At 38.5% G+C, this 12,892-nt stretch overlaps 1 protein-coding gene across 3 annotated transcripts in view; it reads left to right on the top strand.

Moving 5' to 3' along the window:
* Nucleotides 1-12,892, top strand: part of TAF4B (TATA-box binding protein associated factor 4b) — a 165,369-nt gene that overhangs the window by 20,920 nt on the left and 131,557 nt on the right. For all 3 annotated transcript variants that reach the window (XM_037982427.2, XM_037982426.2, XM_007974399.3), the window contains exon 2: nt 11,805-11,950. In XM_037982427.2, the coding sequence (XP_037838355.2) occupies nt 11,805-11,950 (146 nt within the window). The remainder of the gene's footprint in view (nt 1-11,804; nt 11,951-12,892) is intronic.

Here is a 12,892-nt window from a genome sequence, read left to right as displayed (position 1 = left end):
CCTCCCCCCAAAGTTTTGAGTGTATTTTAACACAAAAATATTATCCTCCCCCCAAAGTTTTGAGTGTATTTTAAAACTCTTCTTTAAAAAAAAAAAAAAAAAAAAGACAGGGCTGGGCATGGTGACTCACACCTTGTAATCCCAGCACTTTGGGAGGCCAAGGCAGGCAGATCACTTGTGGTCAGGAGTTCAAGACCAGCCTCGCCAACATAGCAGAATCTTGTCTCTACTGAAAGTACAAAAACAAGCCAGGCATTGTGGTGCATACCTCTAATCCCAGGTACTCAGGAGACTGAGGCACGAGAATCACTTGAGCCCAGATACATGCAGTGATCCGAGAGTGTGCCACTGCACTCCAGCCTGGGCAACAGAACAAGACACTGTCTCAAAAAAGAAAAAAAAAAAAAAGAAAAAATTGAGACAGGGTCTTGCTCTGTCACCCAGACTGGAGTGCATTAGTACAATCAGGGCTTACTTCAGCCTGACTTCCCTAGCACAAGCAATTCTCCAATGTCACCCCCCTGAGTAACTGGGACTACAGATGTGCCTCACTATGCCCAGCTAATTTTTTTTTTTTTGGTACATTTGGGATCTCACTGTTTCCCAGGCTGGCCTTGAACTCCTGGGCTCAAGCGACCTTCCTGTGTTGGCCTCCTAAAGTGCTGAGATTATAGGCGTGAACCCCTGCACCTGGCCCCTAATCTCTTTAAATGTCATCTTCATTGAGGTAAAATTTTTCTTAAAAAAGAGGAACCTAGGCTGGGCATGGTGGCTCACGCCTGTAATCCCAGCACTTTGGGAGGCCGAGGCGGGTGTATCATGAGGTCAGGAGATCAAGACCATCCTGGCCAACATGGTGAAACACTGTCTCTACTAAAAATACAAAAATTAGCTGGGCATGGTGGCGCATGCCTATAATCCCAGCTACTCTGGAGGCTGAGGCAGGAGGATCGCTTGAACCAGGGAGTTGGAGGTTGCAGTGAGCCAAGATTGTGCAATTGTACTCCAATCTGGTGACAGAACAAGACTCCGTATCAAAAAGGAAAAAGGAGGAACCTGGCTTGGCAGGTTGGCTCATGCCTGTAATCCCAGTCAGAAAAGAGAGAAACCCTGTCATATTGTTTTATATTGTTTTATACTCAGTACCTGTTTTAAGAAAAAACAATGAAGTAAAACCAAAGACAAGCAGCCCGGCGCCAGGCCTGGACTAGGTCTGCCTGGCCTAATCCTAGTAGTTAAAAATCAATTTATGACTTAGAAACCGATGTTCCTGACATTGTATAGAAGAACATTGTAAAACTCCCGGCCCTGTTCTGTGACTACCAGTGCATGAAACCCGTCACGTATCCCCTAGACTGCTCAATCAATCACAGTCCTTTCATATGAAATCTTTAGTGTTATGAGCCCTTAAAAGGGACAGAAATTGTGTACTCGGGGAGCTCAGATTTTAAGGCAGTAGCTTGCCGATGATCCCAATTGAATAAAGCCCTTCCTTCTACAACTCGGTGTCAGAGAGGTTTTGCCTACGGCTCATCCAGCTGCACCAACACTTTGGAAGGCCAAGGCAGGTGGATTACTTGAGGTCAGGAGTTCGAGACCAGCCAGGCCAACATGGCAAAACCTGGCCTCTACTAAAAATACACTAAAGTTAGCCAGGTATTGTGGTGCATGCCTGTAGTCTGAGCTACTTGGGAGGCTAAGGCATGAGAATCGCTTGAACCTGGCAACAGAGGTTGTAGTGATCCAAGATTGTACCACTGCGCTCCAGCCTAGGCAACAGAGCAAAACTCTCCCCCCCCCCCAAAAAAAAAAACAAAAAAAAGGAGCCCATTTACAGTGAAATGAGTGTTGAAACATTTAATAAAGGTGTAGCACCAATGAAATTAAGATATGGAACATTTAATTCCCAAAAGATTTTTGTCTCTTTGGAAAAAAAAAATGTGTGCACACCTTCTCTACTTTTACATACTTGGAATTCTGTGATATCACTTTTATATCCTGATTTTCACTTATTATATGGTGATGATTTTCTATATTATGAACTCAGCACTTTAATTTTTTTTTTTTTTTTTTTTTTGAGACAGAGTCTCATTCTTTCTTTCACCCAGGCTGGAGTGCAGTGGTGTGACCTCAGTTCACTACAACCTCCACCTCCTGGGTTCAAGCAGTTCTCCTGCCCTAGCCTCCTGAGTAGCTGAGATTACAGGCGCATGCTACCACGCCTGGCTAATTTTTGTATTTTTAATAGAGATAGGTTTCACCATGTTGGCCAGGCTGGTCTCAAACCCCTGGCCTTCTGTGATCCGCCTGCCTTGGCCTCCCAAAGTGCTGGAATTACAGGCATGAGCCACTGCAGCCGGCCAGTTTTTTTGGTTTGTTTGTTTTTGAAACAGGGTCTCACTCTGTCCCGTAGGCTGGAGTGCAGTGGCTCGAACTGCAGTCTCAAACTCCTGAGCTCAAGTGTTCCTTGTCTCAGCCTCCCAAGTAGCTGGGACCCCAGGCAGGCACCACCAGGCTTGGCTAATTATAAAAATTTTGGGGCCGGGTGCTGTGGCTCACCCCTGTAATCCCAGCACTGTGGGAGGCTAAGGCAGGTGGATCATGAGGTCAGGAGATTGAGACTGTCCTAGCTAACACGGTGAAACCCCGTCTCTACTAAAAATACAAAAAATTAGCCGGGCGTGATGGTGGGTGCCTGTAGTCCCAGCTACTTGGGAGGCTGAGGCAGGAGAATAGCGTGAACCCGGGAGGCAGAGCTTGCATTGAGCCGAGATCACGCCACTGCACTCCAGCCTGGGTGACAGTGAGACTCCATCTCAAGATTTTTTTTTTTTGGTAGAGATGGGGTTTCACCATTTTGCCCAGGCTGGTTTTGAACTCCTGAGCTAAAACGATCCACCCACCTCAGCCTCCCAAAGTGCTGAGATTACCAACATGATCAGTGCTAATTATATCCTGGATTCTATGCTAAGTGCCATAGATGCAATAGTAAATAGGGTAGATATTCTGTGGGTTTAGTTTTTGTCTAACAAACTTATTTTTGTAAAATAATACATACATATAAAGAAACCCAACAAATACGGAAAGTAAAAAGAACAAAGTAAAAATCACCTGAAATCCAACAACCTACCCTTAAAAAATGAAATTGAATAGAGATAAATAGAAGCTCAATTTTGGCAAATCAGCTGTGTAAATGGAGGATAGGGGACATATACCATAACTAATAGCATGACCTGGGATATAAACTTCTTCATTGCTTTAATTTTTTCTTTTATTTATTCACTTCAGGAAATGAGGGAAATTTAAGTGACCTTAAGCTCTTAGTAAGGAAAACTGTGATGTGAAAAATGGAAGAAATTTGGCCTGTAGTGCCTGAGGAAGGAAACAACTTAGCATATGTTAGCCACATCTAAGTGTTTCTAGTCCTATGGAAATGAGAGCGGGCTTATTTTGTGTGGTTTCAGAAGGTACCCTCACATCTCTGGATATTAATGGGAGGCACGTTTGGTTCCATATTGAGGAAGGACTTATATTCCTGGTCTGCTTGTGAAAGAGTGACACAAACAAATCTCCGTTTTCCTAATCCTGGACTATTTGAAAAGAGGCTAAAAGCTGACTAGTGAGGCATTTTGTATATGTATTAATTTGTAATAGATAAATTCTAGAGTCTTTAAGGCTCTTAGATTTGTATGGATCTGCTATTTTTTCAGGGGCAGTATTTACAAATGCAGTGAATGTGGAGACATCAGAGAACCTCCATTCAGATCAGCTTGCCACCAAGAAATTGGCATTTTGGGATGTTGGGATGTAGCAGTTCACTGGGCTGAAGGGTAGAGTATCTAAATCATGTACCAAGTAGAGAGTAGACACTGGACCACGTTACACTTTAATATTTTGATATTTATAGAGGAAAGGTGCTATGTAATCTAATATATGATTACACACTGTCAACATGCCTGTAGAATAAACAGGCAATTTTTTTATGATTGGAAAAAGTGAGTCTCAGATATTTATCAGGATTGGATTCAAAGAGACTTAGTCACTGGTCTTCAGAGACGAGACTAACATTCAGTTTCCCTTTGTTTTTAAGTGCTCTCTATTATATTATTGCTTCTCATTGGAATTGGGCCTTTGAGATAAATAATTGGTTAAGGTTGCAAAAGGAGTGTTTTGCATCTTGAAAACACTTTGGTCTGAAGATGAGCTGGTTATTTTATTCTCAGCATTGTCTGTCTACAGCTATTCTAATATTGCCTCCTAGTGATGTTTTCAGTACTTAGTTGAAGAAAAGTTTGAATTGTGGACCTCTTGGCATTAATAGCTACCTGCTAAAAAATTCAAAAATCCTCTCACATATATTGTCTCATTTGGTTCCTTTAACAATCCAGTGAGGTAGGTCTGAGGTTTACACATTCATGAACATGGATATCTTTTCATTTATTTAGATCTTCTGTTATTACTTTTAACATACGTTTTTCAATGTGTTTTTCACATGTTGAAAGTAATTAAAGTATGAAGACATTTCATAGTTTTCATAGTGTTAGTTTTGTGCTTTGTTAAATTTATCCTTAAAGTATATTTATTCTTTTTGATGCTATTGTGAATAGAATCATTTTCTTAATTTCATTTATGGTTATTCATTGCAAGTGTATAAAAATACAGTTGATTATTGAATATTGATCTTGTATCCTGCTACCATGCTAAATTGATTAATTCTAATAGTTTTTTAGAGGGTTCATTAGGTTTTTCTATGTATAGTAGTTCCTCTTCCCTTATCTAATGGTCTCATTTACCCATGGTAACTGCCTCCAAAAATATTGAGTGGAAAATTCCAGAAATAAACAATTTGTTGTAAATTGTGTGCTATTCTGAGTATTGTGATGAAATCTGTCTCCATCCTGCTGCATCCTGCCTGAAATGTGAATCATTCCTTTGTCCAGTGTATTGATGCTCTGTATACTTACCTGCCTGTTAGTTACTTAGTAGCCCTCTTGACTGTTACAGTACACAGTATTACAGTGTTTGTGTTCAGGTAACCCTATTTTAATTAATAAGGGCCCCATAGCTTACAAGAGTGGTGATGCTGGTGGCATATTTTTAAATTCTATTTTACTATTATTTATCCTATTTTATTATTAGTGTTGCAAATATGTTACTGTGTGTAATTTATAAATTAAATTTTATCATAGGTATGTATGTATAGAAAAAACATAATATGTAGGGTTCCATATTGTCTGAGGTTTTAGGCATCCACTGAGATTGTGGAATCTTATGAGATCATGCCATCTGTAAATAGTTTTACTCCTTCCCTTCTGCTTTGAATGCCTTTTATTTCATTTTCTTGCCCAGTTCCCCTTGGTGGAACTCTGAGTATAATGTTGAACAAAAATAGTGATTGTGCGCGTCCTTGTCTTATCCTTCATCTTAGATATCCTTGTCTTATTCCTGATGTTAGGGAGAAATTCAGACTTTCACAATAAGTATGATGTTATCTGTGGGTTTTCTGTAAATCCATTTATCAGGTTGAGGAAATTTCTGTTTCTCTTTTTTTGGGGGTCTTTTTATCTGAAATAAAGTCATGTTGAATTTTGTCAAATGCTTGTTCTGCATCTGTTGAGATGATCATGTGATTTTTGTCTTTCATTCTATCGATAGGGTGTTTTATAGTAGTTAATGTTTGGATACTAAACCACCCTTGCATTCTTGAAATAATTATCACTTGGTCATGGTATATAATGCATATAAAATATTGCTGGATTCATTTTGCTAGTACTTGGTCGAGAATTTTTGTATCTATATCCATAAGGGATATTGGCCTGTGGTGTTCTTGTGATGTCCTTGTCTGTTTTTGGTATCATTAATACTGACCTTATGGAATGAGTTGAGACATGTTCCCCGCTTTTTTATTTTTTGGAAAACTTTGTGAAGGATTAACATTAAATTTTCTTTTAAATGTTTGGTAGAATTGACCAGTGAAGTCATCTGGACCTGGGCTTTTCTTGCAGATACTCTTTTGATTCGATACCTTCATTCATTAGAGGCCTATTCAGGTTGTCTGCTTTTTTCTTGAGTCAGTTTCAGTAGTTTATGTGTTTCTAGGAATTTGTTTCATCTAAATTGTCTAATTTATTACTTTATAATTGTTTATAGTCTTCCCTTATAGTCCTTATTTGTATAATAATACTTATGTCCCCCCTCCTGATTTTATTTTGTTAATTTATTTTTTTGAGATGGAGTTGCGCTCTGTTGCCCAGGCTGTAGTGCAGTGGCATGATCTTAGCTCACTACAACCTCTGCCTCCTGGGTTCAAGCGATTTTTCTGCCTCAGCCTCCTGAGTAGCTGAGACTACAGGCATGCGCCACCATGCCCGGCTAATTTTTTTGGTTTTTTTAGTAGAGATGGGGTTTCATCATGTTGGCCAGGCTGGTCTTGAGCTCCTGACCTCAAATGGTCTGCCTGCGTTGGCCTCCCAAAGCGCTGGGATTACAGACCTGAGCCACCATGCGTGGCCTCACACCTGATTTGAATAGTTTGAGTCTTTTTATTATTCTTAGTCATTCTAGATAAAGGTTTGTCAGTTTTGTTTATTTTTTTCCCAAGGAACCATCTTTTGGTTTTGTTGATTTTTCTCAGTTGTTTTTCTGTTCTGTATTTACCCCTGCTCTTAATCTTTATTATTTTTTTTCTTCTGCTTGCTTTCATTTTTATTTTGCTCTTCGTTTACCAGTGTCTTAAGGGGAAAGGTTGTTAGTGATTTGAGATATTTCTTCCTTTTTAAGACAGGCATTTATTAGCTGTACATTTTTCTCTAAATACTGCTTTAGTTGCGTCACATAGATTTTGGTATGTTGTATCTTCATTTTCATTCATCTCAAAGTATTTTCTGGTTTCCTTTGTGATTTTCTCATTGACCCATTGGTTACTTAGAAATGTGTTTATTATGCACGTATTTGTGAGCTACCCCACTTTTTTTTTTCTGTCACTGTTTTCTAATTTCATTCCATTGTAGGTGGAGACCATACATTGTATTAGGTTGGTGCGAAAGTAATTTTTGCCATTACTTTCAGTGACAAACTGTGATTACTTTTTCATCAACCTAATATAATTTCAATTTTTAAAAGTTTATTGGGGTTTGTTTTGTGTCCTAGTATATGGTCTGTCTTGGAGAATGTTTTACATACACTTAAGAATGCTATTGTTGTTAGGTGAAGCACTCCATAGATGTGAGTTAGGTTTAGCTGCTTTATAGTTTTTTCAAGTGTTTGATTTCCTTGCTGCTTTTCTGTTTAGTTCTATTCTTCATTGAAAGTGGGGCATTGCAGTGTCCAAGCAATTGCTGAATTATTTTTCCTTTTATCACTTTTTGCTTCATATATTTTAGGCTCTGTGTGTGATGTATATGTGCTTAAAATGTTACATCGTGTTGATCTGTTAGCCCCAGCATTACAAAATGCCCTTCTTTATCTTTTGTTTAAAGTCTATTTTGATATTAGTATGGCCACTTCAGCTTTCTTGTGGTTGCTATTTGTATGATGTCTTTTATTTTCAACTCTTTTATATCTTTGAGTCTAATGTATGTCTCTTGTAGGCAGCATATAGTTGAATTTTGTTTTTTGTCCCACCCAACACTTTCTGCCTCTTGATTGGATTATTTTGTACATTCACATTTACATTTAATGTTACTATAGTTGGACTTAGGCCAGCCATTTACTTTTGTTTCCTATATGTTTCTTTTACTTTTTCCTCTATACTTTTCCGGCTTTCTTTTGTATTAAGCAAATATTCCCTAGGGTAACACTTATCCTTTGTAATTTTTTCAACATGTTTTTGTTTTTCTTAGAGGTTGCTTTAGGGCTTACAAGATGAATCTCATTGGAATCTCCTTCATGTGTATATTAACTTATTTCAGTGAGACAAAGAAGCCCTTTCTTTAAGCTCATTTCCGGCTTTCCTCTGCATGTGTGTGTGTGAGTGTGTGTGTATGTAATTATTGCTTTATACCTTTCATCTAGTTATATCACAAACCCAGCTATACCTTATTATAATTATTATGTTACATAATTTTATGTATTTTAAAGAAGCTGAGGCAGGGTGCGGTGGCTCATGCCTGTAATCCCAGCACTTTGGGAGGCCAAGGCGGGCAGATCACGAGGTCAGGAGATCGAGACCATCCTGGCCAACATGGTGAAACCCCAACTCTACTAAAAATACAAAAATTAGCTGGGCGTGGTGGCATGTACCTGTAATCCCAGCTACTCAGAAGACTGAGGCAGGAGAATCACTTGAATCAGGGAGTTGGAGGTTGCAGTGAGCTGAGAAGACTGCACCACTGCACTCCAGCCTGGTGATGGAGCAACACTTCATCTCAAAAAAAAAAAAAAAAAAAAAAAGCTGAGGGAAGGAGAGAGCAAGGACATGTTTATATCAGTTGTTACATTACCTTATTTGTCTTTTCTGGATTTTCTTCATTTGTTCCTTTGCTTCTGAGCTACCATCTGAAGTACCTTTCTTAGTACAATACAGCTTTTCTTCCACCTATTTCCTCTGTGCTTCTATTTGTAACAGTTTTACATTCCTATATGTTAAATTTCCAAAGATATAATTCTATACATATTGTTCTATACAATAGTTTTTAAAACCAATTATGAAAGGAGAAGTAATAATGCATTCATACTGCCAAATTACATAATTACCAGTGCTCTTTGTTTTTTCCACGTGAATTTGAATTACTGCCTTGGTCACATGTTTTCAGCCTGAAGAACTTCATTTAGTGTTTTTTGTATGGACTGTCTGCTACTAATGAATCTTCTCTGTTTAATTTTTTTTTTTAATTGGTTTGAAGACAGGGTCTTGCTCTGTCGCCTGTGCTGGAGTGCTGTGGTATGATTATAGCTCACTGCAACTTTGAATTCTTGGGTTCGAGTGATCCATCTCAACCTCTCAAGTAGCTAGGATTACAGGTGTGCACCACTACACCGGGCTACCTTTTAAACTTTTTTTTTTTTTTTTTAATTATAGAGATGGGGTCTTGCTTTGTTGTCCAGTCTGGTCTCAAACTCCTGGACTTAAGCAGTCCTGCTTCAGCCTCCCAAAGTGCTGGGATTACAAGTGTAAGTCAGTGTGCCAGCCTGTTTTTAAATTTTAAATGTCTTTGCCTTCCTTTTTTCTTTGTTTTTGAACATTTTTACTACTATGTGTCTTGGTGTGGCTGTCTTTGCACTTACCTTACTTGGGGTTTCTTGAGCTACTTTGATGTCTGTATTATTTTCCTTCAAATTTGGGAAGCTTTCAGCTGTTATTTCTTTGATTTTTTTTTTTTTTTTCCTGTTCCTTTCTCTCTCCCCTCTCTTTCTGGTACTCAAATTATGCCTATGTTGGTGTCTTTAATGGTGTTCCATGTTTTCTGAGAATCTGTTTATTTTTCATCATTCTTTTTGTTCTTTGGATTGCATAATTTCTATAGATTTATCTCCAAGTTGGCTGATCTTTCTTTTGCCAGTTCAGGTTTACTTTTGAATCTCTTGTGAATTTGTTACTGTAGTGACAGAGGTTCTGTTTTTTAAAAATAATATTTATCTCTAGTGATATTATAGATGTATTACACCTTCCTTTACTTCTTTAAGTATGGTTCCTTTTATTCCTTTGAATATACTTATAATTGTTACTCTGACATTTATTAAATCTGACATCTAGTCAGATTGGGCTCAAGTGAGCCTCCTGCCTCAGTCTGTTGAGTAGCTGGGACTACAGGCACACACCCACTGCATTTGGCTAATTAAAAAATTTTTTTTTGTAGAGACAGGGTCTCACTTTGTTGCCCAGGGTAGTCTCAAACCCCAGGTCTCAAGAGATCTTCCTGCCTTAGCCTGCCAAAGTGTTGGGATTACAGGCGTGAGCCACCAAGCCTGGTCAAGAATTACTTTAGGTTAGAAATACTGAGTTACAGGATACGCAAATGGAAATAAATTTTGCACAGTCTCATAAAATTGAAGAAAGTAGTTAGTTGTACCAAATTGTACTGCTACCACCAAGATATTAGAATTCCTGTTGATACACTTTTCTCTAACCCTTGGTATTGCCATTGGTCATCTTAATCTTTGCTTGTCTATGTAGATAGGAAGTGATATTTCAGTGTGGTCTTAATTTACCTTTCCCTGTCCTTGGCGTCTGTGTTTCTTTTGTGCATTTTGGATACTCATCCTTTGAATATATGTGAACCAAAATTTTACTTCATTACCTGATGGTGTCTTTTGCTGAGTAACAGTTTTTACTTTTAATGTAGTTGAGTTTATCAGACTTTAAGAAATTCTTCCCTATCCCAATTTCAGAAAGTCCTTTCTCTGTCTCTCTCTCTCTCTCTCTCTCTTTTGAGACAGGTTCTTGCTCTGTGTCCCAGGCTAGAGTGTAGGCACGATCATAGCTCACTGCAGCCTCGAGCTCCTGGGCTCAAGCTATCCTCCTGCCTCAGTGATTGTCCCAAGTAGCTGGGACTACAGGCATGCAGAAAGATAATTTTCTACGTTGTCTAAGAGTTTAAAAATCTTTACCTTTTACTTTTATATTCTTAATGCACCTGGTTTTTGTGAATATGTGTGAAATAGGCATCTGAAAGGTCAACCTAAAAGAAAGAAGCTGAGGCAAAATTAATATAGTGAGTTTGTTTGGGCAACGTTGAGTACAGCTGCCCAGGACACACAAATTGTCTTGGGGAGTGCCTTTGTAACAAACAGGTTTTTAAAAGCAAAAAAGGGGATAAAGAGTGGGTTGATTAAAATGTTACTTGTCAGCCAGGTGTGGTGGCTCACACCTGTAATCCAGCACTTTGGGAGGCTGAGGTGGGAGGATCACTTGAGGTCAGGAGTTTGAGACCAGCCTGGCCAACATGGCAAAACCCCATCTCTACGAAAAATATAAAAAAATTAGCCGGGCATGGTTATGCATGCCTGTAATCTCAGCTACTTGGGAGGGTGAGTCAGGAGAATCTCTTGAACCCGGGAGGCAGATGTTGCAGTGAGCCCAGTGAGCCACCTAGGCGACAGAGCGAGACTCTGTCTCAAAAAAAAAAAAAAAAAAAGTTACTTGTCAGGAATCCTCATTGGTTTGCAGAAATAACATTGATTGGTTATACCTTGTTGAACTATAGAGTGTGGTTTATGTTATCTGGCATGTGGCGTTGTTAGGTTACTTTAAAGTTACTTGTGGCTACAGCAAGCAGTTTCAAGAGAGGATTGATTACATAGCAAAGGGGAGTAAGACCTAATTGCTGTCTCATTTTAATGCCTCTCTGGGGGAGATAATTTTAAAGGGCTCACATTTATATATATTTTTCTTTCTCAAATTTTATCTTTTCCATATAGACCAGCTAATTGACCAGCCCCATTTACTGAATAGTCTCTCCTTTCCTCATGAATCTACAGAGCCTTTTAGGAAAATGTGATATGACATATCTGCATGAGTTGATTTGGGGGTTCTCTATTCTATTCCAGTGGTGAGCTTATTCAGTCTTATGCCGTTAACCCCACCATCTTAATTACTGTAGCTTTATAGGTAGTTTTGATGTCATGAAGAATAAGTGTTTTGCTTTCTTCAGGAACATCTCATTGTATTCATAGATTTTACATTTTTAAATAGCTTGGAGTAAAAACATTTGTTCGTCTTTGTATATAAGTAGCAGACATGAAATTCACTATGTACTGAAGACATCATTTTAAAGTGTTGAAAGAAATGGGAGAAGAACATATGTGATGGTTATGCTGTATTTATTGGCTCAGAGGTCACTTTTTTCTTCCTTTTTTAAATATAGGAACCGTGTTGATTAAAAGTAACAGTGGTCAGTTGATGTTGGTATCTCCTCAGCAAGCTGTAACAAGAGCCGAGACGACAAGTAACATAACCTCAAGGCCAGCAGTACCAGCGAATCCTCAAACAGTCAAAATCTGTACAGTGCCGGTAATATACCTTAAATATTTTTCATCTTTCTTTCTCAGCTGTAATTTTCATATAAATGTTGTGTATATGTTTGCTAGTAAACAATAATGTAAGACATGATTCTGCTTAACTTTTTAAGTCAGCTTCCCTTGAGTATGTCAATTTAATAAAGATTTTTGGTTTTGTCCTCTGATAATTGCCAAAATAGTAAATTCAGTCTTCATATTCAGATTTTATGTCCTCAAAGGAATGTTCAGAGGGTTCTTTCCATCTTTTTGGAGACAGGGTCTCACTCTGTCTCCCAGGCTGGAGTATAGTTGCGTGAACGTGGCTCAATTGGTTCACTGCAGCCTCAAGCTCCCGAGCTCAGGTAATGTCTCAGGCTCCCATGTAGCTGGGACCACAACTGCATACCACCATGCCCGACTAATTTTACTTTTTGCAGAGACAGTGTGTCACTTTGTTGCTCAGGCTGGTCTTGAACTCTTGGGCTTGTGACAATCCTCTTGCCTTGGCCTCCCAAAGTGCTGGGATTACAGATGTGAGCCACCGTACCTGGCCTATTTGCATCTTAAATGGAAAGAATATAATAGTTCTGCCTCCTGAGTAGCTGGGATTACAGGTGCCTGCCACCACGCCCGACTAATTTTTGTGTTTTCACAAACTATATTATAAAAAATATATATATATAAAATAAAATATATATATATATTTTTAATGGGTATTTTACTTTAAAAAATGCTGAATGTAGTTTAGCATTTTCTTGATGACTCAGGCTCATTGTAATGACAGATTGCATTGTTTTTTGTTGTAATAATCATTCTCTGCCAGTTTTTTTTTCATTTTTGTGCCCTGCTAATTTGATTCTAGGTCCTGAAACAGTCATTTTCTCTGTTACCATATCTGTCAATAATAGCTACTCCTTCCCTTTGTAGTTTGGTTTAATGACTGTGGGTTGAGAAT

The sequence above is a fragment of the Chlorocebus sabaeus genome, chromosome 18 (genome assembly GCF_047675955.1).
Source record: "Chlorocebus sabaeus isolate Y175 chromosome 18, mChlSab1.0.hap1, whole genome shotgun sequence".
Taxonomy (NCBI): domain Eukaryota; kingdom Metazoa; phylum Chordata; class Mammalia; order Primates; family Cercopithecidae; genus Chlorocebus; species Chlorocebus sabaeus.
Note: the sequence above shows the minus strand (reverse complement) of the source record. Positions and strands in the feature narration are given on the sequence as shown.